The sequence below is a fragment of the Cimex lectularius genome, unplaced genomic scaffold, assembly GCF_000648675.2.
Source record: "Cimex lectularius strain Harlan isolate CLEC.00 unplaced genomic scaffold, Clec_2.1 scaffold284, whole genome shotgun sequence".
Lineage (NCBI taxonomy): Eukaryota > Metazoa > Arthropoda > Insecta > Hemiptera > Cimicidae > Cimex > Cimex lectularius.
The window spans coordinates 340,750-355,021 of NW_019392966.1; the positions used below are offsets into that span (position 1 = coordinate 340,750).

General features: G+C 33.1%; 1 protein-coding gene across 1 annotated transcript; it reads left to right on the plus strand.

Annotated features, from left to right (window-relative positions):
- Positions 1-2,989: 2,989 nt before the first annotated feature.
- On the plus strand, positions 2,990-13,665 carry LOC106671413 (E3 ubiquitin-protein ligase RNF220). Its single transcript, XM_014402305.2, has 8 exons — positions 2,990-3,143; positions 3,235-3,419; positions 3,487-3,639; positions 4,857-4,986; positions 5,094-5,274; positions 6,592-6,790; positions 8,777-8,851; positions 13,172-13,665. Exons 1-8 carry the CDS (start codon positions 3,071-3,073, stop codon positions 13,241-13,243), a joined length of 1,068 nt encoding a protein of 355 aa, XP_014257791.1. The 5' UTR covers positions 2,990-3,070; the 3' UTR covers positions 13,244-13,665.
- The last annotated feature ends 607 nt before the right edge of the window (positions 13,666-14,272 follow it).

A 14,272-nucleotide genomic window follows, 5' to 3' on the forward strand; every position in this document is an offset into this window, starting at 1 on the left:
CTTACATGATATGTTTTCAATTAATTAATCTTTTTATGTAGGGTATTGGCTGAAATGAAAAAGTGTCACGAGCGGGATTCTCAATACGCTGCTGTAAACGCTTGAGCTATAGTGATCGTGGTTAGAGCGGTGCATTGAGCCGAAGGTCGTGGGTTCGAATCCCGCTCGTGACACTAACTCTTTCATTTCAGCCAATACCTTATATAAAAAGATAAATTAATTGAAAGAAGTTATTTGGTCAATCGGACCACGAAATATAATGGACTTACATGGTATGATTCACTCAGTCATTTGGCTATTATTTTTTAAATGAAAGTTCATATTGTTTTATAATTTATAAATAGAGTGAATTATTTTTATTTACTTACATTATTTTTGAAATATCGTTTCTTACAGTCTCAGTTCAATTTACTGTTTTGAATAAAATGAATATTTGAAAAAGTTAATTAATATGTTGAAATTTTTACCCTTTTAAAAAACTCCCTTAGTTTTTGGGGAAGGAGCCACCGGTAAATCCGATACATTTCCCGGCAATTGGTGTATATTCCTGAAATTTAATTGGGATTACTCACAATACTGTCCTGTCAATAGTTCAGGACATTATCCTAGATGTCAAATCGTACTAAAAACATCCTTATTGCCCAAAGTCTGATTTTCAAATGTATTCGTGATATTTCATTTTTCATGTTACTTCAATAGGATTCTTTGGTACAAAATTGAACGTAAGAAAAAAAACTCTTGAAAAAATGAAAATTTAAATGATCCAAATGTCTTCCTTGAGATTGCAAGACATCGTTTCCTGACGGGTTTAACTGCTCTCAAGCTTTATCATCTATTTCTTATGTATAATCTTGTACCAGTCATTTTTGTTTATTTTTTTAAAATTATTTTTAGTCATTTTTAATTATTTTTTAATAGAAGTTTCAAAACTTAATTATTATTTTTTTAATAAATAAATCTAAATCATTATTTCAAATAAATTTAAATCCTCAAATAAATTTAAAATAAATCTATAGATAGAGTAATTATTCAGAAATCGTGAGATGTGGTCTGGTGTGATGTAGGTTTCCGAAAAACATTTTCTTTATCGTGCCAACGTTTCGATCTTTATTGAGATCATCTTCAGGACAAACATTGTTTTCATTTAACAAATACATTTAGGATGTGGAAAAGTGAATTTATACAATGCAAAATATATTTTTTATATTCAATTAAATGTATTTGTTAAATATAAACAATGTTTGTAAATCCCAGGCCCTGAAGATGATCTCAATAAAGATCGAAACGTTAGCACGTTAAAAAAAAATGTTTTTCTGAAATCTACATCACACCAGACCGCATCTCACGATTTCTGAATAATTATCGATTAACGGTCATTAATCACCACACACATTTCTATAGATAGAGAATATTTATATCTGTAAAAATCAGACACTTCATCAAAGCAAAAAAAAAGAAGGACAACAAAAACAAAGGGGCATCGGTGGCCGCAACGGTTTAGGCGTTGACACGGCGCTCATCACCGCAAGGGAAAGGTCCCGGGTTCGAATCCAGCGGCCCTGCATTCGAACCCGACGTACTTACAAATGGGCTTTTTTTCAAAAACACCGTCACCCCGAGGGTTGATATAACCTCTGCTGTTGCGAACCCTCGTAAGGAAAAAACTTATTAAGCCCATACAAGACCGAAAAAACAACAACAAAACAACCAAGGACAAATTATTAAAAAATAAACTGTGTACTTCAAAATTATTTTAAAGGTAAAAAAGAAAATCAACTAATTCAAAATAACCAATTCAAAAAACCAGTCTCAATACTGAGCCTTCGGTACACCCATGTAGAAATTATTGATATTCACTACTTTTCGTGGTCCGCTTGACCAATTAATATCTTTAAATTAATTAAAATTTTCAGTTGAGATAAAAATGTCAATGTCACAAGCGGGATTCGAACACACGGCCTTCGGGTCAATATGCCGCTGCTCTACCACTTGAGCTATCGTGACTTCGATCCACTCGGACACCAATAATTTTAATAATAATTGAATAAGTTAAAATGAAGTAAGTATATCTTCACTAAAGCTCTCCGTGTGCCATTTCAATTGTCGCCGTGAATCAAATAGATTACACGACATTTGAAAAATGGCAAAAAGGAAGGAAAATTCAAGAGGTGGGGTTGAGATGGGAAGTTGGTGTCCGAGTGGATCGAGGTCAGGGTAGCTCAAGTGGTAGAGTAGCGGCGTATCTAGCCGAAGGTCGTGGGTTCGAATCCCGCTCGTGACATTGACTTTTTTATCTCAACTAAAAACCTTAATTAATTTAAAGTTATTGATATTGTTCTATTATTACTAAACATCAGTCTACTCCCTGATTTAAACAAAGGCGTATTTGTTGATTTTTTATTGTTTAGGATCCCTTAATGATGATATGATGATCGTGTATCTAAAATTAACAAAAATTTTGCGAAATTTTGCATTTTAATTCTATTTAAAATTGTATTTCTTGCTTCGTGATGGGTTTAAGAAAAATTAATTATAATTTTTATTTCCAACCCTTTCATGATAATTTTTAACATTTACAGTTTGTTAATTATATTAGATTTTATTCATTAACATTAGCCATCCCTAGAAAATCGTGTAAATTTCAAATTTTCCCAATAGGACAAGTACTAGAGGAGAAAAAGTACTGGATATATGTTACGATTATGAGGCATTTTTTTTAAATTCTAGACGCAACTCTTTTAAATCTGTTTCGCGTCGTTTTTGATTGTCGATTAAATATTTTCCAATCTCAAAACCGGGAAACTGTGGAAGATGACTGGCCACTTGAAAAAAATTGGAACATGGACCCTTTAGAATCACGGGACAATCTTTTTTCCAACGATGGTTAGTTTAAGATATTATCAGTATTAAAGATGGTGATGGTGACTGAGGATGAACGGAGGGGAAAATGTCATAAAGTCAATGGGGTAGAACTTCTATTCATGCCATTGAGAGGATAGGGCCCCATTGTTGCCTCCAGCCCCTGCAGGCCCTGTACAACCCTTAGTTCCCCTACGACTTCCATCCAGGTATGATGGCCAGTAGTAATATATCCTACAACCCGAAACCCGCTTACACTTTTTCCGATATTTTCATATTCAAAGGTAATTTCGATTCCATTGTATGAGCTTCCCGTTGAGAATTTCTATAATTTTATTGAAAATTTTTCTAAAGTTGGGGTTTGTTTTATTGCAGATAATAAGAAAACCGATCCATCCTGTTGCCCCGTTTGCGGCTTAAGCGTTAGAATAGGTGATTTGGATTCGCATTTCATCCAAGAACTGGAAAAACTGTATAAAATTTCAACGACGAATCGATTTAGAAGAAATAAAGAACACTTGACTTCGTCCTCGGACGGTTCTTTGGAAAATAGATGGGAGGTAAAGTAAAAAACTTTTTTTTTATCGAATGCGAACAAACAAACAACCCCTTTAAAATTTATTTCAGGCGTATTTAAGGATAAAATCGAACAGGCATTGTCGGCTGAGGATGAAAACCCGGAAGAAAAAACCGGATGACGTTGTATGCCCGATTTGCAACGAAAATGTATTCGGAAGTATGCAACAACTCAACAGTCATGTGGAACTATGCCTAAGAAAAGTATGTATTTCTTATATTATTTGTTATTATTGAGTTTCTGATGCTAAAAATCCAATTTATTTCTATGCCCATGTGCATTTTATTTAAAATTTGATTATTTATTGATTTCTTAAGTTTTTTTAATGTAAACTTAACTTATGGACAACAAGCATGACATCAAAAATGCAACTTAGTCCTTAGTCAATTTTTCCTTATTTGTCTACCTACCTTAGTACATTTTAAAAAAATTATATGTTTTAATTGGTGTGGACTCGTTCTTTGTCACTAGTGCTTTATTTTCTTCGGGTAGATCCCCATACAAAGTTAAAATATTGCATAAATATCACAATTAACATAAAATATCACATTATTTGAGAAAAATCAAGCTTAAAAAGCTTAATAGAATATTTAGAGATAATATAGGCATTGTGGCCAGGCAGTAGGCACAGATTGCTGATCCAATATTTCAGGACCATGAATGTTTTTAATTGTATATTTAAAATTTGATTATTTATTGATTTCTTAATTTTTTTAATGTAAACTTAACTTATGGACAACAAGTATGACATCAAAAATGCAACTCAGTCCTTAGTCTACTACTACTCAGTACCTTTATGTATGTGATATGTGTTGTTTTTTTGGAACGAATGTATTTATTTGCGTGAATGAAGGGCATGTCCTCAATTACCCCGATGAGTACTCTGGGGTAGTGTGAATGTAATTTATTAGCGTGAATGGAGGGGATCATGCGAATTGCCGTGAGTACTCGGTATTTTCGGTTTAATTGGGGATGAGCAGATCCATTCACACAGCAAAATTCATTTGCACTACCTCAGAGTACTGTTTGTTTCTCATGTAGTTATGGATGAGCAACTCCATTCGCGCTAATAAATACATTCGCACGTCAAAATTTATTCACACTACTCTGGAGTACTCAATATTCCTCGGTTTAATTAAGGATGAGCAGCTCCATTCGTGCTAATAAATACGTTCACGCACCAAAATTTATTCACACTACCTCAGAGTACTCTTTGTTTCTCAGTGTAGTTGTGGATGAGCAGCTCCATTCGTGCTAATAAATACGTTCACGCACCAAAATTTATTCACACTACTCTGGACTACTTATTCCATGGGGATGAGAAGCTCCATTCACTGATGTTGACTACACTAATTTTTTTAAATATTTTGAATATGTAGTCTTATAAATGTGTGGTTTGAATTATGGTTGTTTTTTGTAGCATGGGACATATAGTGAACAAGAGGAAGAAGAAACAGTGGATGTTGAAGGTGAAGGGGATTCTTACGAAGATTATGAATGGTCGGCTCAGAGCAGAGTACCTTCATCGATGTTATTGAACTCGTACGATGGTAAATCAATCAATTCAATATCTCCGCTCCTAATTTCTGTTATTATCTTTTTATTTTTATTTTTTTATTGTTATTATCTTTTTCAAGAAACAACGAAATGTTTTTAGGCGTTGCTTCAAGGCAAAACTGTGCAAATTCGAGGGTCAGCGGGGAAGAAAACAGGAAATCCGACCTTGCAGCCGAGCGAGAAGATTCATCCCATTACGGACCGATTCAGTATACCGATGCAGATTTGGTGCTATCCCTCACTGTAGATTCGAATCAAGAACCAGAAGAAAATGCAGAGAGGTATTTTTCTCTATTCAACCATTAAATTTTACATTTGTGTAAATTTAACTAATATATGCATCTGTGAAATACCAGTCGGAATAGGCAATTTTGACCTACCAACACATCCTGACACTATTATCACCACCTACGCGGACGACACCGCAATCCTATCCTGTAACTCAAACTCTGTCCAAGCTACCTCCAACATCCAGGAACACCTTGAGCTTATTGAAGACTGGTGTTAAAAATGGAGGACAAGACTGAACAAAGAAAAATGCACTCAGTGTACTTTTACGCTGAAAAAGCAGTCTTGCCCTCCATTGTACATCAACAACAAAGAGATACCAGTTTCCACTCAAGTCAAATACCTGGGACTATACCTCGACAGCAGACTGACGTGGAATCCCCACACAAGACTTAAAAAACAGCAACTTAATACAAGACTTGGATTACTACGAAGACTTTTAAGACCGAAATCGACTTTGACAATTAAGACAAAACTAACACTATACAAGACTTTACTAAGACCAAGACATATGGAGTAGAATTGTGGGGCACTGCCAAGCCTTCCAATATCCAGCGCATCCAGTCCTTCCAATCGAAAGTCCTTAGACAAATTGTTAAAGCACCCTATTATGTCACTAACCTCACTATCCACAAAGACCTCAACATTCCTTTTGCCAACGAACTAATCCAGTCCAGATTCCAAACCTTCCATACCAACCTTTCAAACCATCCTAACCATACGGCTCGAGCCCTATCCACTCATTCCCATCCTGACAACCCACCACGACGCCTCAACCGACGATGGCCTCGGGACCTCCTTGATCCCTAATCATATAAACTGAGTGCCAGCAATGGCTGGCTCCTCAAAGCATGTGTCCTACCGGTGCAGTGCTGGCATTAGTGCTAGTGTTGTGCTGTGTAATATTTCATGCATGTGTACATATTTGTATAGTATACAATTCTGTATAGGTAACAAATAAATAAATTAAATTTTAAAAAAAAACATGCAAAGAAAAAGTAATTAACTGATTTGAAAGCGAGGCACAGTAGCAAACTTGTTAAATACATCATCAACAAGTCTCTGCCAAGGGATGATCAAACAACTCTCCTAATTAGAAAAAACCAGGACAAGTTGAAACGTTCCTTCTACAAAAGCTTGCATAAAAAGTCTAAACACAATACACTTAACACACAAGAAGTACCTCAAACCTATTAAGACAAAAGTTAAATGCACAAACATGAAAATATATCTCTATTTTAATTATTATTCTGTTTGCGAAAAACTACTTTAGACATTTAAAATCGACACTAATTATTGTTTGTTTTTAGTCCAACATCCCAAATTACAATGCACCCAAAAGACTTATGTAATATTGGTAAAAAATCGGAGAATTCCTCGATTGACAGCGATGCCGAGAGGGCCAATTCCTCAGACAATGATCATGTCATTCAAGCACTGAAGCATAGAATCAGAGAACTTGAAACCAACTATAGTTCAGAGCATAAGATGTTATGTCTTATATGTAAGGTAAATCGAATACTCAATGTTAACAATTTATTTTAATTAATTTTTTGTTGTTGTTAAAAGGGTTGATTGAACTTCGAAATTGAGATCAGTTACATTAGGGAAAGCAAAATTTGTTTTACTTTTTAAATAATTATGGTTATATTAATCCTCCTCTCACCAGGTTGAGGTATGTCTCACTCCTGTGTTTCTTTTTCTTTCATTTAACTCTTTGTCATCAAGGGGTTTTAGGTATAACACCAGGTTCGAGTCATGAAGTGTGAATATTTGAGTGTGATACATCTGATAATTAACGTTAGTTAGTTAGGTTTTTTTTTAATAATTAGGGCTTAAAGGGATTGAGTGAAGACTCAACATAAAGAAAATTTTAAAAAAGACAATGACATTCCTGATGACCCAGAGCAAAACAAATGCAATCCTGACATGGCTATTGGCATACATTCAGTTTGTAATTTAGAGCAACTTAAAGAATGTACATTTTGGATATTTTTATGCTAGGAACACAACCAACTCTCTTTTCTTTATTCTATCATTAGTCCTTTGTACCTCAAGATAAAGCAAGATAGTTTGGTTAGCAATCACACTACACCAGAGTACTCGATATTGCTCGGTGTGAAATGGGATGAACAGCTCCATTCACTCTAATAAATATGCTCACACACACCACTATTTATTCACACTGCCTCAGAGTGCTTGATATTCCTTGGTGTAATTGGGATTTGCAGTTCGATTTGCACTAATATATTCACTCACATACTACAATTTATTTGCACTACCCCAGACTGCTTAAAGGGAATAGTAATAAATTAAGGTCATTTCAAAGACTAGGTTGTTTGATGATGACAGGAGCATTTTCAACTACACCCACCCTAGCACTTGAAATCATAACCAATACCACACCCCTTGACATTGAGGTTAAGGTCAGAGCACTAATCAGCTGCTACAGATTAATTAGCGAGGGCAGCTGGAATCATAAGTGCAATAACATAGGTCACTCGAAAATCTCTCAACTATTGAGTAAAGTTAACGGTCAATTATTAAGCGTTAGTGATAAAAAGATTAAAACCCGTTCGGGGAAAAAGCACTTTCACCCTTGTGATTATGATTATAGTCTGGATGATGACCATCGTAACATAGACTGCTACACAGATGGTTCACTTATCAAAGGTAGAGGGAGTGGTGCAGGAATCTACATACCAAAATTAGGAATCAGCATCNTATATACCCCAGACTGCTCGATATTCCGCGGTGTTACTGGGGATGAGCAGCTTGATTTGCACTAATAAATACACTCACATACTACAATTTATCTGCACTACCCCAGTGTGCTCGATATTCCTTGGTGCTACTGAATGAGCAGCTCAATTTGTGCTAATAAATACATCTAGATACTACAATTTATCTGCACTGCCCTAGAATGCTCGATATTCCTCTGTGTTACTGGGGATGAGCAGCCCAATTTGCACTAATAAATACACTCACATACTACAATTTATCTGCACTACACCAGAACGGTCAATATTCCACGGTGTTACTGGGGATGAGCTACTTAATTTGTGCTAATAAATACATACACACATGAAAATTTATCTGCACCACCTCAGGGCTCGAATTCCTTGGGGGTGTTTTAATTAATAATTTTAAACTATTAGGAGTCGGTGAAGACTGACTCTTTATCGACCACAAAGGAGATATTAAAAAAATGACAATTTGAATATTTTTGTTTGCCTGCAATATCTTTTAAAGGTTTTATATTGTAAACATGTGAAATACTTTTAGCTTAAAAAATTATTTACTGTATTATTATGTGTTTTGTTTAACTTTAACCTTTAAAAAATGGTGAAATTTGCTCACAATTGTCACCTAAGTTAGAGGGTTAAAAAAATCATATCAGCAATCAACCCTTATAAAATAACAATCATGTAGGAAAAAATATAAATATTTATCATTTTTATAAAACAAAATTAATTTTTTTTTTTTAAATTGCAGGATCAATATGTTAAACCATTGGTCTCTGTTGCATGTTGGCATGTCCATTGTGAGCAATGTTGGCTACACACACTCGTAAGTATAATTAAATATGTGCAAAATATGTGCTTTTTTCACATCTTAACAATAATTACACACAAATAAAAATAATTACACTTACATTTTTTGTTTAAATAAGTAAAAAGTTAAGTAATTCCTGTCATACAGAAAGACTTAACGTCCAACTACCCATTGATTTGAGTGGATGAGGGGTCATACCACTTTGCAATACTTTCCTCATGTTATTCATTTAAATCTATGGCACCAGGATTCAAACCAAGGCAAATAAGAGTCGGATGCCCAAACCACTCGTCCATCGTGGTCCCAGTTTGTTTAAATATTTTATAATAAATTTTAATTGAGCTTCTTGAAATAATTCTATAGAATAATCTCGAGTTCTGAAATAATTAGTCCTTGTTAAAATGTAAGATAATTTATTAGATGTGTCCTCCATTGATCCTCTAATCTAAGAAATCCATGAAATAGAAAATAAATTAAAAGAACTAGGTAAAGAAATAATCCCACCTCGGATCCCAGGACATGTTGGCATAGATGAAATGAAAAAGCTGACCAGGCAGCCAAATGAGCAGAACAGATACCGCATGGCCTGGAAACACTGTTGAGTCCAGCATATATGAAAAATTGTCTTAAAAACCAATGTTGGAAAGATTGGCAGAACCGGTGGACTCCCAAGACTGAAAAAACAGGTGAAATAAAACCATCGGTCAAACCGTGGCCAAGGAGAAAATGGGAAAAAAAGAATGAATCGTATTGACTCACCTCCTCAACAAAGCAAGATTATGAAGATGCCCTTTATGTGGCATGCAAATATGAGTAAAACACCTATTGATAGAGTGCGAGGAATTAGCACCACAAAGGCATGCCCGCACTTAAAACAACTTTTAAATCACAGTAGTGGTTATAAATATATGCAATACATGAAACAGATAAACGTATTTGGTTGCATATAGGGAGCCGTTGCATATGTAGGTTAAAATAATATCCTTAATTTGAGTGAATGTATTTATTAGCATGAACGTTATATTTGGGTGTGTTTGTGATGGAATATTGAGTTCTCACAGACACACCAAAATAGTTTAGGATATAGTTTTGTACATTTGTAGAGTAATAGGGAGGTAGTACCTGGCCTGATATCAAAAATCCTGGTGACTATCCAATTTTGTGAATGTATTTATTAGCATGAGTAGTTAAGTATGGATACGGTCCGTCGTGGAATATTGAGTACTCACAGACACACCAAAGTAATATAGGTTATTTAGTTTTGTGAATTTTTAATGTAAACGGGAGGTAGTACCTCGCCTGATATCAAAAACCCTGGTGACTATCCAATTTTGTGAATGTATTTATTAGCATGAGTAGTTAAGTATGGATACGGTCTGTCGTGGAATATTGATATTCTCACAGAGACACCAACTAGTGTATATTATTGAGTTTTATATGCTTCCAGTGTAATGTGGGGGTTCTCACCAGTATAATATCAAACACCCTGGATACTATTTGATTGTGTGAATGAATTGATTAGCATGAGTGGTTAAGTGTGGACATGGTCTAAGGTGGAATAACAAGTTCTCATACACACCAAAGTAATCTAGGTTATCTAGATTTTGATGAGTGGTTAAATGAGTACGGACAAGGTCTATGTAGAATGTCGAGTATCCACAGACCTGTCGAAACAGTTAGGTTAACATAGGAGAGTGAATGCGTTATTTTTATTCTGTGTGAATGTATTTATTGGCATGTATTGAAGGGAGGGTGTCAAGGTGAAAATTGCCAAACTTAGATTTGATAATAATTTAAATGAAAGTGAATTTTAGTTAACTTAAGACATTTTATACACGGAAGAAAGAAGCAATATCAAAAAAGATGAGGAGCAGGATATGCTTCTAGCCAGCTGGAAAAAAATATTTGTTTTATTTATTTATTTTAAAGGTAGAAATCCTTTAAGCCTCCTTACATGTAATATATTAGGAATAGATTTAATTTTATAAACATAGTGAAATAATAATAATAGCAATAATAATAATAATAAATCATATAATAAAATATACAAAACAATAATATACAGGGTGAGTCATTTTTTGATGCATTGGAAAATCAACGTGGGTGCGTTTAAATCTGATTCAAGGCTTATTTCCTTTGATTAATACATTAATAAAAGAAAGTGAGTCAATTTTCGGTGCACCATTTGAAAATCAACATTGGTGCATCTAATTATGACTCGGCACATTTTATTTTGTTAGTCTCGTACCAAAAAATAGGTGAGTCACTTTTCGACGCACCATTCGTTACAAATTAGTTTTAGTAGGTTGGAAGGAAAATAAACAAAACCAATATTATTAAAACATTATACAATATATAAATATAAAAATTTAAAAAAAATTCTTCACAAATTAATTTGATTAATGTTTAAGAGTATTTTTTTCGTCCGATCATCATTTTACGATAGACTAGGCTACTATGTTACAGCAAATGGAGGTCTGTTTGAACAATTATTATAATGATTTTGAACATTTTTGGTTTGCTAACAAAGGAGATTGTTACAATGATTTAATTTTTTTACTTTACCAGAAAAAAGGAGATTGTTACATTTATTTAATCTTTTTACTTTACCGGAAAAAAATACTCTTAAACCTTAATCAAATTAATTTGTGAAGAATTTTTTTTTTTAATTTTTACATTGTGTTTGAATAATGTTTTAATAATATTGGTTTTGTTTATTTTCCTTCAAACCTACTAAAACTAATTTGTAACGAATGGTGCGTTGAAAAGTGACTCGCCTATTTTTTGGTACAAGACTAACAAAATAAAGTGTGCCGAGTCATAATTAGACGCACCAACGTTGATTTTCCAATGGTGCACCGAAAATTGACTCACTTTCTTTTATCAACGTATTAATCAAAGGAAATAAGCCTCGAGTCAGATTTAAAACGCATCCACGTTGATTTTCCAATGGTGCGTCAAAAAATGACACCCTGTATATTCAATATATATATAAACAATAATTTAATATATTATAGAACATGTTCTTTAAAATGTTAATTATTTACAATCTAATGAATCAAAAGGTAAAAGAAATCAAGCAAAAAAATAGGAAGAGGGAAAAAAGATGATTTGTTGTTTTTAAAAACTCAGATGCCAGTGACCTGAAACAAGCCAGCGAGGAAGCACTTCTCAGGCACCGTTCTTCTTGGGGAAGCAAATTCCATAGTCTTGACTCTACAATTCTGAAGGATAAGGCTAATGTTTTAGAGGAGTGTTGACGGCTTGGGGTATGATTGGTACGTTTGGATAAGGAATGTGGGAAAAAGTTGATAGATATTGAGGCCGTTTATTGAATTTCATTTGAAATAATTAAAATATAATAATAAACATTAAAAATCAGGTTTTAAGTGCTTAGAATGTTAAGGTTGCTGAAGACTTTAATATAAGAAGAAATACGATCCCTTGGTTTAAGATCATATAAAATTTAAGATCATATATATATTTAAGATTATATATATTTATATAAGATTTAAGATCACATATATAATGATAAGCAATTTGAAGTCGATGAGCAGATTGATAGTGTAAGGGAAGTGAAAAAAGTGCTACAGTAAGATAATAAATTAATTAAATTATTATTATTATTATCAGAAGATTGAAGGGAGAACTCTAGTTTTCTGTGGAATGAAAAAAATAAGGCATCAAAGAGAATGGAGGCTTGAATAGGCCTTTTTAATAATAGAGTTCACATGGTTATGTAAGCTTGGAGTTAAAAATAACGCCTAGAATTAAGAACTAATGGAAGATCATTTAGAAACATGGAAAAGAGTAAAGGTCTAAGGTTAGTGCCTTGCAGTACATCACCTGAAATTGAGAGAGAAGAGGTGATATAATTTGAAGCTGTAACTCTTTGAGTTCTGTCAGACATATAGGATATGAGATTAGTAGCAATAGAGGAAAAACCAAAAAGATGTATCAATTTCCAAAAAAGTAAATTATGAAGCCGAATGCATCGGAAAAATCAAGTAGAACAATGATGCTTACTATTATCAATGCCTAGGCAAATATCACCTGAGATTTAGACAAAGGGTTAGTTTTTAATCTCACAACTATGAAATTTTTGGAAGCCAGATTGAACAGGGATATAAGGGCATGGGAGTCACTAAATAAGAATATTTGTTTAAATAAAATCTCAAATAATTTAGATAGTGATGGAAGAATAGTAATAGGGTGGTAGTCACTAGCAAGGGTGGGTTTAGGTTGCTTGGGTAAACCAACTATTAGGACTTCCTTCCAATTAAATTATTTAATTATTTAAGGGATACTAATACTAATTTGTATTTTCTGTTTCAGGGGGCGAAGAAACTTTGCCCACAGTGTAATATGATAACATCCCCGACTGATTTAAGAAGAGTATTTATGTGATCCTGCCATTGAGTGTTCAATAAATGCGCCATTCATATACAAATAAATATCAATTCTACTTAAAATTATCGACGGTTTATAGTATTGTTTCATTACAAGATTTTAAATTCATTATATCAAAATAGTCGAGTGACAGTTTCATCTAAAAAAGATGCTTAGAGCCGAAGGTCAAGCATGATTCTCATTTCAACTTATAATTTATACCAAAATAATTGATTGTATTAAATTTATTTAAAAACAAATGATGAAAAAAAAGAGTTGGAAATATCTGTATACATAAAGAATTTTAACTATATTTAAATGAAGTATTGTATAATTATTGTCGTTCATTTATTAAATAGCTGACATAGGGAAATATTTAAAATGTAAACCTGCAAAATAGTGAATTCTTTGTTGTTTATGTGCTTAAAGCCATCTCATGTTAAAATTAATCAAATCTAGTATTAATATTACTAATAATAACTGAAAATAAAAATATACCAATAATCAATATTTTTAAAAAAATTGGTTATTTATTAACTATAGTTTTTTTTAAATGTTTTTCAGAATTTATACTGTTGATATGGAAAGAAGCATGAGCTTTAAATTGTGATCAATTATTATTTATTTCAAGTATGAAGATGGCGATAAAAAACGGACAAAAATCATACAGATTTGAGTGTTGTAAAATGAAACACAGACCTTTGTTACCATTTTAGTAAAAGGCAACAAATGTAATTACATTTTTTCCTGGTCGATTGAATAATAAATTTATGTCATAACTGTACACAACTTTTAAATGATTAGAAATAATTTATATAAGTCTTTCAATAGCTTTTTCAACCATTTTAATGAGAATATGAGTGAATTTTAAATAAATACAGATGCGAGTATGATTAATAAAATTAATGAGTAATGTGGAACAGGTTAATTAAGCTTTCACAATAATTTTATTAATTGAGTTGGTCAAATTTCTAAGGAACGCCTAATATAATTCACATGTTTACATTTCAAAACACTACCGTTTTTTGTTTTTTTTAATCAGTTCTC

Excerpts from the sequence above, each read along its gene's own strand:
- LOC106671413 (XM_014402305.2), top strand. The coding sequence starts at position 3,071 with ATGATGGCCAGTAGTAATATATCCTACAACCCGAAACCCGCTTACACT. Across the intron at positions 3,420-3,486 it reads CTTTGGAAAATAGATGGGAG|GCGTATTTAAGGATAAAATC; the intron begins GTAAAGTAAAAA and ends AATTTATTTCAG. Across the intron at positions 8,852-13,171 it reads AATGTTGGCTACACACACTC|GGGGCGAAGAAACTTTGCCC; the intron begins GTAAGTATAATT and ends TTTCTGTTTCAG.